The 15354-nt window shown below is 38.2% G+C and overlaps 1 protein-coding gene across 2 annotated transcripts in view; it reads left to right on the plus strand.

Moving 5' to 3' along the window:
* The window catches only part of CFAP46 (cilia and flagella associated protein 46), a 75620-nt gene that overhangs the window by 39830 nt on the left and 20436 nt on the right, over positions 1 to 15354 (plus strand). The window contains exons 28-40 of one of the 2 annotated variants that reach the window (XM_071564374.1): positions 1294 to 1453; positions 2665 to 2888; positions 4717 to 4818; positions 5196 to 5351; positions 5693 to 5841; positions 7230 to 7328; positions 7590 to 7719; positions 8602 to 8748; positions 10027 to 10227; positions 11163 to 11269; positions 12903 to 13085; positions 13881 to 14016; positions 14778 to 14957. In XM_071564374.1, coding sequence (XP_071420475.1) covers positions 1294 to 1453; positions 2665 to 2888; positions 4717 to 4818; positions 5196 to 5351; positions 5693 to 5841; positions 7230 to 7328; positions 7590 to 7719; positions 8602 to 8748; positions 10027 to 10227; positions 11163 to 11269; positions 12903 to 13085; positions 13881 to 14016; positions 14778 to 14957 — 1974 coding nt within the window. The remainder of the gene's footprint in view (positions 1 to 1293; positions 1454 to 2664; positions 2889 to 4716; positions 4819 to 5195; positions 5352 to 5692; positions 5842 to 7229; positions 7329 to 7589; positions 7720 to 8601; positions 8749 to 10026; positions 10228 to 11162; positions 11270 to 12902; positions 13086 to 13880; positions 14017 to 14777; positions 14958 to 15354) is intronic. The other variant, XM_071564375.1, reaches the window with a different exon arrangement.

Below are 15354 nucleotides of genomic sequence, written 5' to 3' on the forward strand. Positions count from 1 at the left end.
TGCTCAAGGATCTGGTTCCACCTGGTGGGTGATGCAGGAAGATGGAGAGACACGATGTGTACCTCAAGGGGAACTTATCTCTGGGTAAACGACTCATATTACTGTATTTGTAAACACTTAATTATTTGAAAGAAAATTTAAGTTTAATGTAGAGTATCGGCATGGAAGAGAATTTAGGGGTGGATAATGTTGTAGTTTGGGATTATTATGTAAATTCTCTCCCCTGCCACTTAACTGCCCAGGCCAGCGGTTGACAAAAGAAGTAGTTAACTGTGATCGCTGGGGTGGGGGCAGGTTTGTCTCTTTTGGTTTTTTTTTGGATATTCTCCTCAGTCTTGGCTCGGCGGAACGGAAGGAGTGGGGGCTCCAAGGAGGCAGGCTGCCCTGCTGGTTACTGCTGGGGTTTTTCCCTGGCTGTCTTGCCGCTGCCTACTTCGGATTACTTTTTCCTGCCGTGCTGCTACCTGCCTTGGATTTGCTGCTGGTCGCTCGTACCTTTTCTGCTTCTTGGACGGGGAACACAAGGGAAAGAGACTGAGTCCATCTGAAAGCCCACTGCTCGTCTGTTTCGCTGGAGAGGGACTGAAACTCACTCTGCAGCCAGCGGGCTGTGACAAGGACACTTAAGTATAACCTTTTCTCCCGGAGGAAAACCTGCTGGGTTTTGTTGTTGTTTTTTTTTTCTCTTATGGTGTTGGGGAAGTGGGTTGCACTAGTCTGTTTACATATATATATATATATATATAGCAGTTATCCTTCTTGTATTAAAATTCCTTTTCTTAAATTTGATAAAGAGTGGTGTGATTATTGAGGAGGAGGCCCCTCCCCTGCTTGTGGGTAAAACATTTTGGTTTTTCCCTCAAACCGAGACAGTTTCCATGCTGATGGAAGGATGCTTCTTAAGTGATTCATGGGATTACAAATTGTATGAGGTATAGAACTGAACTGGTGGAGTGGCCATATGGTTGGCCATTACTTTTTATAACTTTGAGATTGCTCTTCTGTAGGAAAACTCTGTATGGTTGAATCTTTGTATCCAGAAAATTTTAGTTGAGTCCTGCAAAAGAAAAATGTCTAAGAGCAGCAAGACATTTTAATAATATAAAGAATTAATTGGTGGAGTTTTCTGTTACATTCTCTGTATCATAACTCTGATTATATGATGCCAGTAAAACTGCTTACTGTCAAGTTTTTATTTTTTGCTTCTGTTCAGACTACACTAAAATTTAAAATATCATTTTGATAGTTTACATTAACAAATAAAATTTAACTCCTCCTTTATTACTTTTATAGAAACAAGAAGATGAATGGCAGAGTGTTGATTACCTGATGGAATTTGCTGAATGGTTATATTGTAATCAGTTTCCCCTCAGTGATGCTACTAAACCTCTGGACTGGGCAGTGGATCTCCTGCTGCAAATGAAATTCCCTGTGCAACCCTCACAAGAGGAAGGTATGTAATAGGTGTTTCTCTTTCAGAGGAACTTCTCAGCAGCAAATGCAAGGACCATGTTAAATTTACAACTTCATTATCACACACAATGGCACCAGCTGGCCTGTATTTTCTCTTACATTCACTGTCTTCAATCAGTGCTGCTTCAGTCATCTGTGGGTTCTGTGCTGTGCCATGGAGCCCTCCCCTCAGGCTGGTGGTATAGGAAGGTGCTGCTCTCATCTGATGGGGGGTTCCCAAATCAGGAGAAGTGCTGGGCAGTTTGGTGCCAATACATCCTAATGGAGGGATAGATGGAACTGCAGGGAATAGCTTCTGTGCCAAGGTTTGGGTACCCAGCTCCACTGCCTTTGCCTTGGCTCCTTGCCAAGTATCTTGGCATTGGTTTTTCAGAACTGACCTTCAAAGGGATGTGCCTTCCACTGCTTGCATCACTGTCAAAGTCCCTTGGTCCTTTTATTTGTGTCCTCTTGTAGTGGTGTGGCCTCAGTGCCCTGTTCTGATAGGACACCCCACTACTCAGGTGAGGAAAAAGGTATCTGATGTCTGGAACAACACTGTCCTGTGTGGCACTGATGAACAGCTGACCTGCTCTTATTTTGTGTGACTAGATGAAAAAGTTCAGACAAGTACTTCTGGTGTTTGCATCGAGGAAGAAAAATGTTCAGTGTCTGTGGTATCACACATTTGATTAAAGTCACAGTAGCAATATTCTGTTCATAATTTTCTGTTAGTGGTTTTGCTGGGTTTTTTTTACAGTCCTATGTAAATTTTGTGTTATTTCTGTAGTGATCTTCCCACCTAGTTTCCCCTGGTTGCTTTTGATTAATGGTCTTCTTATGCCATTTAAGTTTCAAGAAAGTTTTTACAAAGCTTTTAATGGAAACTGAAATAATATAATAAGGAAAATTAGATTCAAATATTAAACAGCCCAGGTTGGAAGGAACCTCAAAAGATCATCTGGTCCAACCTTATGTGGATTTCATTTCTCTGTCAGTCTTACATCATTTAATAATCATAGCTGTGAATTATTGATTGAAAACATGGTGCAAGTAGCACTTTACCATCATAGTAAGAACATCTTAAGTAGATGGATTTCTATTTTTCTTTTTCTCCCCTTAATATTTTAATTTTCAATTCAGAAATTTAACTTTTGAATACATTTTTGCAATGCTGTTGCTGTGAGCATGTGTTTGCTTTTGTTTCAACAGAAAATGTTGCTATACCAGAATGTTTGCCTACGGAAAATACTAAGATGGAGAGTGGAGCAAATGACACCATGCCCCACATTAATTTGGAAGATTTGAGTAATATTAAACAGCTGGAAGCTTTGTTCAGAGCCCAGACATTAATGGCTGTCATTTCTGGTGCTGCCTCTCCGTGCCACCAGCAGCACTGTTTGCTGGCGTGCGCCTGCATCGCCCGCATCTGGCAGGTGGGACCTGGGGAGCACACCTTGGCTTGGGCTATAATGTGGCCAGTCTGTTTCAGGCTTTCTTGGGTAACTGGGTAGTACCAGCTACTCATCTGATGTTTTAACGTTGTCTTTAGAGTTTTCAGTTTTATGGTGTGGTTACTGTACTTTCTCAGCCCTTGGGATTAAACAAGAGAACTGTAATCTCTGGGGGAAAAAAGAGGAGACACAAAGGATAAAGCAATGGCCCAGTGTTTCTCTGAAGTATAGTGATAAGTTTTGTGTCATATGTTCTATAATTGTGTGTTTTCAATTTGCTAAAGAATCTGAAGAGTGGCAGAATATATACTGAAAACAGTGATTTCAGATGTGCCTTCACAAAATTGAATCTAAAAGGCTGTCATTTGACTGAAAGGATTTGTTCACCCATTAATTTCTCTAATTACTTTCTCATTGTTACAGAATTCCAAATCAAACAAATCTATTTCATTTCTCAAGATATGCCTAATTGTAATGGCCATTTACAATCAAGGCAGCAGTCATAGGAAAACAATTATACATTAAGTAAATCTTTGAAGGGACTAAATCTATACTTGATAACAGTAATGCAGCAAATCATTCTAGAAACAGTTGGGACATATGAACTAGGTTGGTAAGGTATAGCTTGTGCATAACTTTATTCCAATTAGATGTAAAAGTCTGCAATTTTAATGTTTAATGTGACAGAAGATAGGAATTTGAAAAATAAAAATTGGATATTGGTATTTTCAGATTTACACAACTATAAGTTTAAACATCCTACCCTTGACTGAGGGTCTTGCTGGAGAGAAAACAATCTGAAGGGAGTACTAATGGATGAATAAGCTATTAAAACTAAAGTGGTTAGTGCTGCTGTCAGGGCCAGTCATAAGACAAGAGTAATTATAAGAATGATATTTACAGCTGAACAGTATTGTGAGAAAAAGAATAACCACGTGGTGTGAAAGAAATTAAAGTACTCCAGGACACTTTGTTTTGAGAGTGCAAAGTGAAGCAGACTTGACTGCAGGCATCTGTTTCTAAAGCAGGCTCTTTAAAGTGTTAGGACTCCATAAATAACTCAGGAGAAGATCTTAAATTGCTCTCAGAAAATCTGAATCATCTCAGCCAAATCAGCTGCAGCTAATTTAAGAGACATGTTACCTTTAACTTGAAATTTTCATGTGTTGTGCAGTATCTAGCATCAGTTTTAATTAGTGTTTTGTATTCTATTCTTGATTCCTCCAGCAAACTCATAAATCATCTGAATTGAATGTGTTTTTGGTTTGATTTTTTTATTTTAGGTAAGATCAGAAACTGTGCTATTACATGTGAAGGGAAACTTTCAATCAATTCTTTCTTATGTTGAATTACTTAGAAATTTCTTTTCTGTAACATTCATCAGTAACATTGTAGAGCTCTAATCCAGAAGGAGAACAAAATGACTCTGCAGTCTTGCAGATTACTTTTATATGAAATCTATTCCTTGTAGAACATGAAGGTATCTAGACTAGGGGTTACAAGAATTGAATTTGCAGCCATCGAGGTTACAGAGAGTGTAGCTGTAGCGTTGATCACAGGATTGATGTGGTCTTTGTCAGTCCTGCTGCTTAATTGCATTGCCGATTGTCCTCAGTGCTTGTACAAACAATGCAGCAACCAGGAGGCTCTGCAATGGTTGTTTTCTGAAGAAAACTCAGCAAACAGAACATGATATGTGACATTTGTTACTAGCTGCAGGCAGAGACTTGCAGTGGATAATAAATGTTACTAGAAAGTGACATTATTACTGCAGATTCAAAATAATTAACTGTAATTTTTTATTGTCCAGATATCATTGTCAGCATCAGGATTTTTTATAAAAGCATCATCAAAGTCTTCACAACCTACAACTCCTCCTAAAAAAGAGAAGGGCAAAAGGAAAGAAAAACAAGTAAGACCTGATTTCCTGTGAAATTAGAACAATCCTCTTTCTGAGAGTTGTCTGCCTGGGCTCACTTGGTAAATAGTTTAGATGCTTTCCTTGACAGACTCTCACAACCTGTGGGGAGTCTCTCTGTGAGTCAGTGTATCATAGCAGCTTCACTCTCCACAGGTCAGGAATTTAGAGATACTTTTTCTTTTCTTTTGGTTGTTACATTGGTCGAGATGCTGCTGTTTTGTAAAACCCACAGTCTAGAGGTCCAAGAAAACCCCCAATCCAACTAAACTTCAAAGGATATTAAGAAAATGTGTTCATTTTTTAAGCTGAATATTTAATACCAATAAGATTGTTATTTTGACCTCATAAGTGTCTTGTTTTTGTTCCAGCTTGATGGTTTTGTTGCAAAAGAGAAGCCTAAAGTTGATACCTTACCAGCAAGTGTGGAGGAATGGGCCCAGTATGACTGTCCCAATGAAGTCAGAGATGCTTTTAAACAGAATACAAATAGCTATGGTATTAACTGGAATAATTTCCCCAAACCTGTAAGTATACTGCTCAAAATTCTAGATAATTTATTATTTAGGGAAAAATGAATCCTGTAAAATTATGTGGCATTTTAGTTTTTCTGTCTGTGTATGTTCAGAGATCTGTCTGAAATACTTTGATGTTGTAGGATTCATTAATACTTCAGTTTGTCCCCTCCATTAAATGCACTCAACTTACAGAATAAATTCAGTGGCTTTTTCTGTGCCTTACTGCTCTTGCAGCTTGAAAGCTTATTTGGACCTTTTTTGAGGATTATTTTAAAACTGAAACTGTGATGATTAATTTATTTTCTACAAAATTACATTTATACTGATGGAACTAAAACATTTCTTTTCAGACTTGCACTTTGTATTTTATGGATCTTTTATCTAAAGAACTACAGAAGATTTTTTGCCCCCACTTTGTTCTTCCCATCTTCCAGCTGGCTGAAGTTATTGCTAGTGAAGTTGTGGAATGTAAAAGTCTGTCTGATCTCTATCACCTCCGGTTTGTATCTTTTATTTATTTTAAATAGAAGACAAAGTGAATGGATTGGGCCATCCATTAATATTTCACTAAAAAGTAACAAGGCTTTTTGTGACTTGCTGTTTTATATTTGTAATGGTTTTTTATTTCATTTTCCTTTTTATGCATTTTAACAGGATTTTGATAGACTGGTTTGTGGAATGAAAGTTTATCTGTTACTAAACATCATCTGCACATGGAAAGTGCCTGAAGCCAGACCACTTCCATGTGAATAATTTTTGAAATACTCTATTGTCACCTAACTGAAAAAAGCAAAGTCCAGAAAAGTTTCAGTAAAAGTGTTACCTATTAAGTATTCAGAAGGCAAGGGTCCCTTCTTGCCTCCAAAATCTCTCCAGCTAAAGGGCCCAAAGAAGATTCCCTGATAAGTGCATTTTCACAGAGGTTTGCTTTTGTGACCAAAACAACATTAATTTTTATGGATGATCACCCCTAAAAGTTTTGATTTAAAAATATTAAATATGCATGCAGTAGAAAATTCTTGTTATTTTAGTTAAAACACTTAATTATGCTTTTTTGAAAGTTACTGAATATTGTTTGCTTAATAAGTAACAGTTACAAGCAGTAATTGTTTGCTTATTTTCTGACAGTTTGCCAAATGCCATGTAAGGTCTCTTTAAAATGCTGGACACTGAGCCCACAGAGTGGAATAGATCAATATTCATGTATATAAATATACGTGTTTATCTGGGCTGCCAACTGATTACCAAGTTAGTCTTACAAGTCTAAAAGGGATTCACTGATAGCAAATTATTTTCAGCCAAGATTTGCCAGACAAAGTTTTTGTTGACTTTTTATTTCGTGGTATTTTATTTCTATCTGTGAGCTGATGTCTCTGTGTGATTAGAGAGGGGCACGGGAATATGTTGCCCTTTACTCAGTGTAGAAAGGTGGGTCAGCACATCCAGTGGCTGAGGGTTTGCCTTATTGTGAGTATTTCAGGCATTTACCAGATGGTTTTTGCCATTCCATTGGAGAGGTGGAGGTTTGATGGACAGACTGGTGCTCCTGGTGCTGCCCCAGCCCCAGCACTGGCCGAGGCCGGGTCGGACGGGGCTTGAAGCAGCCTGGGCTGGTGGAAGGTGTCCCTGCCGTGGCTTTGGGTGGCTTTGCAGGTCCTTTCCTTCCCAAACCATTTGGTGAATCTGTGACCTCTGTCAGCTGGTCGTTTCAGCTACAGCATTTCCCGTGTTTTTATTTACAGTCTTTGTTATTGCCAGTATTAATCAAGACTTGAGAAGGTGGGATTGATGAATGTGGAGTGTGTGCTCTTTATATATAATATGTTTATATGATGTAACGTGAAGGGCTTTGATTGTTTCTTACACATTTTTTCTTTTTATTTTTAGAATTGCCCTTATATGTTCAGATTTAAAATTGAGTCAGGCATCTGTGTATCATGAGAGAGCTGCTGGAGAAACCCATATCAGTGACTTGGAACAGGCAATGTATGTATTTTCACTACTCAGGCTGTATTTAGTTGAGACTTTTTTTTCCTACAGTTCATAAGTACTGTTGAGGGAAAAATATTAAAAAACATGATCTCTGAAGACAACTTTGATGTATTAGCTATGCCCTAAAATTCTGTGCATGGTTGTTGTGTGTCTATTCACAGAGTGAGTATGTGATGAAGATTCCTAACACTAATACTTCATTATGAGATGCTTTTAAAATATACTTTAATTTAGTTTTTCTTTCTTGTGATTTAGGTGTAGGCAAGAGATTGGACTGAAAAAATCAAAAACTGAACATACAAAAATAGAAGAAAGAAAAATAGCTTTTGAAAATGCTGAACTGAATATTAGTAAGGATGTAAATACCCTTAACTCAAGTGAAAAGGTGCTTATTTCTGTTTCAGTTCCTATACTAAATTACTGCTCACTTTTTAAAATACCTTGCTAGTTTGTTTTTAGGTAATACTTGAGAAATACATGAACACAAAAGCATTAGAGATGCATGCTGCCTAAATTCTGCTGGCAGGCATCAGCTGAAGCTGAGCTGGGTTTGTATTGAGGAAGGGCGAGAGCGGAATCTTTGTTTGTAAAACTGCTTTTGTATAAATGGGTTTTGGGACTAATGCAAACCAATGGAGAAGACTGAGAAGCAAAAAAGACACTGTATTCACTCTTGGTCTCATTTTTTTCTCTTCTTTCTCCATTACCACATACTGTTTTGCTTCCTCTTATATGTTGTTTTAAAGGTATGCAAATATTTCATCTCTGTGTTTACTGTCTCTTCTTTAGGAAGGTAATTGTCTTACTGACTTTTTAAAGCTTACCTGCACTTTGATTTTTATTATAACTATTCTGTCCTTATTTTCATCATATCATTTTGCTCTCTTTGTATTTTTTTTCCATTCTTATGCATGTCAAATACCTTTCTTTCTAATTACTAATCTTCTCAAGTCCCCTCTTTTAGCTCTTGTAAATAGTTTTTATTCCTTGAGTTTTAGCTATTACCAACTTCTTTGTGACACTAGCATATCCCAAGTATGTAGTCTGTCCTAAAATTAGTTTTAATAACGTATACTTAGTAGTTGAATGCCTTTTGAGGATTATAGAATCCAAATCTCACAATAAACATGTTTGCCTGTAATAGAATGTTGAATTTCGAAGTTAGAAAGTAGAGCTGGACTGGGCAATATGATGGCTAATAACAATTGTATTCCATATAGATCAGTTTTGAAATTTAGGAAGGTGTAATACTTTTGTTATTTTTCAGGTTTTTGAACTAAATGCAGCAACAGGAAAAGGACTGAGTGCACTTTCTTTCCCTTCCTTGTGGATTGAAAAGGCTGATGTACTAATTCAGCTCGGCTTGTATCAACCAGCAAGACTTCTGCTTGCAGAGGCCCATGCTGCAACTCAGGTACAATAAAAACTAGGTAGAAAAAGAAACATTAATAAAGTATGGAGGAAAAATGTTCATTTTGATGCAATTACTCCTCATAATAATAATCAAACTGTAAAACTAAATGTTCTCTCCCCACCCCAAACCAATATAATTTTAAGTTTCTACATAGATAGTATTTATATATATGGCATTTATATATATGGCATTTCAGTCCAACTTTATGGGAGTTGCCTGAAGGTTATTTAAATTTGTGCAGTAGTGTTATCATCTCTGTTTGGTTTGCAGTGGCCTTGAAGGATACAGGGATATCCCAGCCTTTTCTGTTTAAACAGGTGGAGGACATTGAGGGTTTGCTCAGAAGAGAGAGTGTGTTTAGCTTCATCCTCTCAACATCTTGGTTGTTTAAATGTCTGCTTACTTCATTTTGAACTTCATTAGGGTTTCACTGCAAACTGCGTTTTGGTGAAACCAAAATTAGGCCTTGTCTCAGTACAGTGAAGGGTTTACATTTCAGATCTTTTCCCTATACCCACCACTCTCCACTATAGCACTGTGCTTCCTCATACAAGTTACTGAAATATAAGTATTGCAGCAAATCCTTTACCTTAAAAAAATATAGTTGTTATTCTGTTATTTTGTGTAATAATTTTTCTCATGCAAGTAGAAACTGTCTGTGTCTATTTAGCATAATCATGAATACTTTGAATAATAATATATGAATAATATTCAGTAATAAGACAAGCCTCTTTTTCAAGCACTAATGAAATATTGTATACAGAGAAAAGTTCAAAATACCTTAGAGAGGACAATCATTTTAATTACATAATTTCTTTCTAGTACCTTGTATGTCTATATGCTGGTCTACAAGTATTATGCTGTGTTTGTCCCTTATATCCCACTGGTTATATAGCTTATAACTCATGGGAGTTCTCTGGATCTGTAGTGTATCCACATCCAGTTCACAAAAACATCTTCCATCACCACATTTGTTCATCAGATCCTGACAAACACTAGTAGATTTGTACATGCTAAACAATGGCAGAAAAGTTGTGGGATAGAAGATAGGGGAACATAAAGAAATGTAAAGTAGATTTGAAGTTCTTGATACGAGGGTTGACACTTCATGTTTTTGATAAAAAAGAAGGCATATAAGGAGTAACGAAGAAATTCAACAGCTAATTGAGGAAATACCATTACCTTTTTATTTCTGTATGCTAATGTAAAATGTGTGCAGACACATATGAATAGCAGTAGTGGGTATTTGGTATATAGATCACATCTCTTGCTGTGTAGGAATTGAGGGCCCTGTCTGATGTGTCAAGGTGCTTGTACTTACTGGCTGTGTTGGCTAACGTGGAAAAGAACCACAGACAAGCTAAAGCACTGCTGGAGAAAGCACAGCTTCTGGGAGGAGATGAGCAGTTCTGGTACCACAGTACTCTGAGTCTGACAGAAGCAATTCTAGAGGAAGAGGTGGAAGGAAAATGGAGCATGGTAAGGAAAGTTTTTGGATTTGGAGGTTGTGGTTTGGGTTTTTTTCAGCAATGGTCCCTCTCAGTGAAATATTACAGCCTTTTCATTTCAATAAAAGCAAAATTAGGTGTTAAATGCACTTAATGTTGTTTTCTCTGTGTGTTCAACAAACGTTAATTACAGATTCCAAACACATGCAGGCCACTAGGAATCAGATTTTACCCAGAAAAATTTAGGATGTTCTTATGATAAGCCCTATATCCTTCTACTGAAATAAGAGCAATTGTAATATAGCACGTGTGACTAAACCCCAAAGATCTGATTCTCTTGATTAGAATGCTTTTGTTTTCAGACAGTTGTGGTGTGTTTATTTTCCATATTTATTAAAAATTATACCTTTCAGTATTATTTCCTAGTATACTTTTCCTTTTGAAGTATATCAAATAGTTTTGCAAATATGATTTCTGGATTCTGGAAGATACTGGTAAAACATACATATATTTTTATAAAAACCTTTTCCTATCTGACCTGTAACATTAAAATATCCATTTACAGTTCAGCCCTTAAATTTCATGAGTTTCAGCCTAAATATAGTCTTGTGTCTGTGATAATCTGCCCTGTACTGATAAGGTGTGCAAGTCTGTGCTGTATGGAGGGATTGTTTTGATTTGGGCTGAACTCATATTTAATATCTTTTGCTCTGCACCTCCAAGATGAGTCTGGCTCCATCTTCTCTTCCTGTGTGTATGCCCACAATTCCCTTGATTATCAAAATATCTAAGTATGATCATCACTCAGACTTTCTAGACTTATTTACAGTTATCAAGAGCTAGTTGGGGAATCCTGGGGAAAGATAATTAACATGTTTTGTGCAAAATGTAAGCTTTCTAAATTAATGTTTAATACTAATACATAGACATTTAATAGAATTCTGAAAATTCTGGTGTTACCTGCAGGCTTGTGAGATCCTGGGACACACTGTGAAGGTGCTCCAATCCACATCAGTGAGGAGGCCTGGGAGGCAGGCAGAGCTGGGGTTTATGGTTGCATCCCTTGAAGCCAGGTACCTGTCTCTTCATTCAGATATGCCCAGCCTCTAATAAGCACCTGCCTTGCAAACAAATGTGATTTTTACAATGCTTCCATATTTTGCTGTGGTACATTCTGTGGATTCTCAAGTATGTTTGTTGTAAGTAATTTATGTGGTGATTCGGGTTTTTTAAAATCTGGATTTCCTTCCCAATTTCTTCATTCTGGTATGTAGCCCTACTGCCTGTTAAGGTGGTGAGTTCAGATAGCACAGCCTGTTGTGCACAGTTTGCAGTGCAGGGTACCCGAAGGTGGGAGGTGTATCTGCCTGTGCAGAGGTGTTTGTTGGAGCTGCATACCACCCTAATTAGATGCAGGGATGTTACCGGGAGGATTCATGAGAATTCCAAGCCAAAACTATGACACTGTTTAAAATTCAAGCAAATAGCATTTATTGCCAAGAAATAGCAAACGAAAGGAAAACTGAGAAAAGGAAAGAAAAAAGCCCCAATCCAACCTGCACTCACTCATACGCTACTCACTCAGTTGCTGTCCATCCCGACCCCAGTGTGCTCAGGATCCCCAGCATGACCAGCTGCTGCATCCCTGGGCTCCGCTGGCTCAACACGCTCAGCCGCGTCCCCGCAGGAGGCACCGCTGTCCTCGGTGCCAGCACACACAGCGCTGTCCCCTCTGTCCTCGCTGTCCTCGGTGCCAGCACACACAGCGCTGTCCTCTCTGTCCCCGGTGCCAGCACACACAGCGCTGTCCCCTCTGTCCTCGCTGTCCTCGGTGCCAGCACACACAGCGCTGTCCTCTCTGTCCTCGGTGCCAGCACACACAGCGCTGTCCCCTCTGTCCTCTCTGTCCCCGGTGCCAGCACACACGGAGCTGTCCTCGGTGCCAGCACACACAGCGCTGTCCTCTCTGTCCTCGGTGCCAGCACACACGGAGCTGTCCTCTCTGTCCTCGGTGCCAGCACACACGGAGCTGTCCCCTCTGTCCTCGGTGCCAGCACACACAGCGCTGTCCCCTCTGTCCTCGCTGCCCTCAGTGCCAGCACACACCTGCTCCTGGAGCAGGGACTGTCTGTTTATACTCACTCTGGGCTGTCTGTCTGGGCACCTGTGGCCAGCACAGCCCAGAGGCCCCCAGTCCCTGCCCGTCTGTAACTGGAAGCCCCTTGAGCCTGCATGGTGTGTATTGAGGGTCTCCCTTTTGGGTCAGTGGTCGTTACTTCATCCTCCTCCTCTTCTTCTCCTTGACTCATCCTTGACTGGCTGTGGCAAGTAGCCAGACCGCAGAACAGTCTCAGTGTACACAAGATGTGTCACCTTCAAGGACAAAGTCCCCCTTACCAGTTCTTGTTTTTCATAACTTGGCAAGAAAAGAACAGACTCTTGCAGGTGGCAAGGCCAGTCATGGACCAAATAAAGTGTCTCATCACACACGAATACAATGGAACAAGTGTCACCTCATTTCTAATCTCAAAATACAATATTTTGATTTCTTCAGAACTTACTGTAATTTGTAAAACACACATTTTAAGAATTAGGAGGCTTTTAATAGATTTCTTAGAATATAAAGGAAAACAGAGAAATTGTGTCCGTTCTCAAACATAGTCTATGCTTTCTTACTACTGTGTTGTAACTAATTTTTTTTCCTAGGAAAATACTTATTCAGATACATTTTGCCCAAGATCATGTGACAATTAATGCTGAGTCTGCTCAGTTGCCACATATGCTACAGGAATATTACAATAAATTGCTTCAAATTGAGAAGGACTTTGTTCATTATGGGCATAAAAACAGCAGTGCTGAGATACTGCTGGAATGTGCAAATATTCATAGGTAAGACTATAACTCTAGGAATAATTTTATTTAGGTTGAACTCGCCCACACAATGCATTGTTTATTTTTTGTAGTCTAGTTAAAGATGGAAAAGAGCAGATAACATCGTTAGGTTTTATATATTGGTGTTACATCTCTGTTTGCATTCCTCATGTGTTCTGTGTTCAGAAAAGTACTGTAGAATCAAAAATTCTTCTTACTGAAGGCAGAGTTAATCTTAAGTGGTATCAGTGATTTGTGTTCTGTTTTGAAGTCAAAGTATCAAGGTCTCTGAGTCAGCTTTTTTACTTCTTATTTGCAAAAGCCTTTTAGCAGCCACACCAATCATTCTCAAGTATTTACAGGCTTTTGCCATTCCTGCTGTTGAAAGTTTCTTTCGAAACTGCTGCAGTAGTAAAAGTGCAGAACATGGTGTGCCTGGCATCCCAGCTGCCTCTGAGATACCACCCTAAAACAATGGGGGTATGATTTGTACCTGTGCCGTTTTGTTCCTGGGAAATACATTCTCTCAAAGATTATCTGCCTTTCTTTCTTTGAGTCTTGGCATCCCCTTGCAGTGCAACAGGGCAGTTCCACGAGAAGGACCTTGGGAAAAGAGCTTGTGAACATTCTCTTCTTTTCCTGGTTGAACATTTCAAAAAACACACGTACAATCTTTTGTTAATCTTTTTATCTATTAATTAATTAAATGAAGACATTAATTATTTTCTTACATATGTTCAATAGTACTTACACCATAAAAATAAGCACTTTCTTATGTTAGTTCCTTTGGGTTTATGGTGGTGTTTTTTTCAGGATGATTGCCAAGCAGAAAAGGAGCAGGAAAGACAAACATGGTCATTATCTCGATGCTTGTAAGTTGGCTCAGATGGCAGTATCCAAAACTGAGGAAGTGTTTCAGAATGTTTGGAGTTTATTTGCATTTAATGAGGTATGGATATTTTTTTCCCACATGTGGAAAAGAAATCTAGTTTAGTTGTAATATTCACTCATTCTTGGATAATTCCTGGAAGCCCCAGATGAGATTATCTTTTTGCAATAATAAGCATCATTTGAATATAGAAAGAAATACTGGATGTCAAAAGAATTTATGGTTTAAAAACAGATAAACTGAAGATTTGTTTAGTCTTCATCAATTTTATTTAATTCTGAAATTTATCAGATAGCTACAAAAGAAGAAGTATAAAATTGGAGATATTTTTTATTTTCTAAGTACCTCAAAAGTTTAAAATTTTTCAGCATTAAGTGTTTCCTCTCAGGAGGAAAAAAAAAGGTTTACACAGAACATTATTATAAGTAAAGAAAGTCTGTCCCTGTCCCCAAAACAGTGTATTGTGGGTCATGAAGGCCTGCAGCCTCCTTTTCCAGTGTGTGCCATCACTGTGCTCTGCATTCAGCTGTGTGCACTCATGCTCTGGGAACTGGATATTTGTACCAGGTGCTTAGAATGTGAAAAGCAAAAACCAGCTGCTCTTGGTCTGTCCAGCTACTTTGATTGCTTTATTATGTATTTGACATGAAGTTTATCTTTTCAATTGCTTAAATATCACCATTGCAATATTTCTGCTATATCAAGTGACATTGCTAAAATCTTTGCTTCTTTAATTAAAAGAAACACAACATTCTAACTTCTAATCAGCTAAATTTGCAAAAATACGTGAAATTAGAATTCTACTTTCTTTTGTATTTCAGAGTACAAATATTAGTATCCCATTAATGAGGCAATTAGCTAACAGGAAAATAAAACTTGTAGAAATTCTTTTGGATATTTTTCATCTTGTTATTACTGAGAAAAAGCGTAAAGAAGTGGGAGAGGCATCACCTCATGAAATTGTGGAGGCATTCATCATTGAAGAGGAGGTATCAGAACAAGTAATACAAAATATTTATTCTTATGAATTGCATAATAAGGTGAAACGGAGTTTTCCAGTGATGTTTTCCATAGGACAACTTCTTCCACTACTGAGGAAAGAGGTTCCCAGACTATTCCTGTAGTTCTGCAGCAAAGGAGGTTCAAGTGTGTGGGTTTAGTCCTGGGGATGGTGTATTGGGCACTCTCCCCTTATCCTGTGTTTTCCTTGGCACTGATTGTACTTTGCTTATGGATGTTACATGGACTTTTTTTAAAATCAGTTGTTAATCAATTTGTCTGTCTCTTAAAGACATCTCATTTGTAGTTGAATAATCACATTTAACATACATATTTGTATGTGAATATCTGTGTGCTACATTTTTCTGTCTCTGTGGATGTATATGAGCAGATAAACCT

Source organism: Pithys albifrons, chromosome 9, assembly GCF_047495875.1.
Source record: "Pithys albifrons albifrons isolate INPA30051 chromosome 9, PitAlb_v1, whole genome shotgun sequence".
Lineage (NCBI taxonomy): Eukaryota > Metazoa > Chordata > Aves > Passeriformes > Thamnophilidae > Pithys > Pithys albifrons.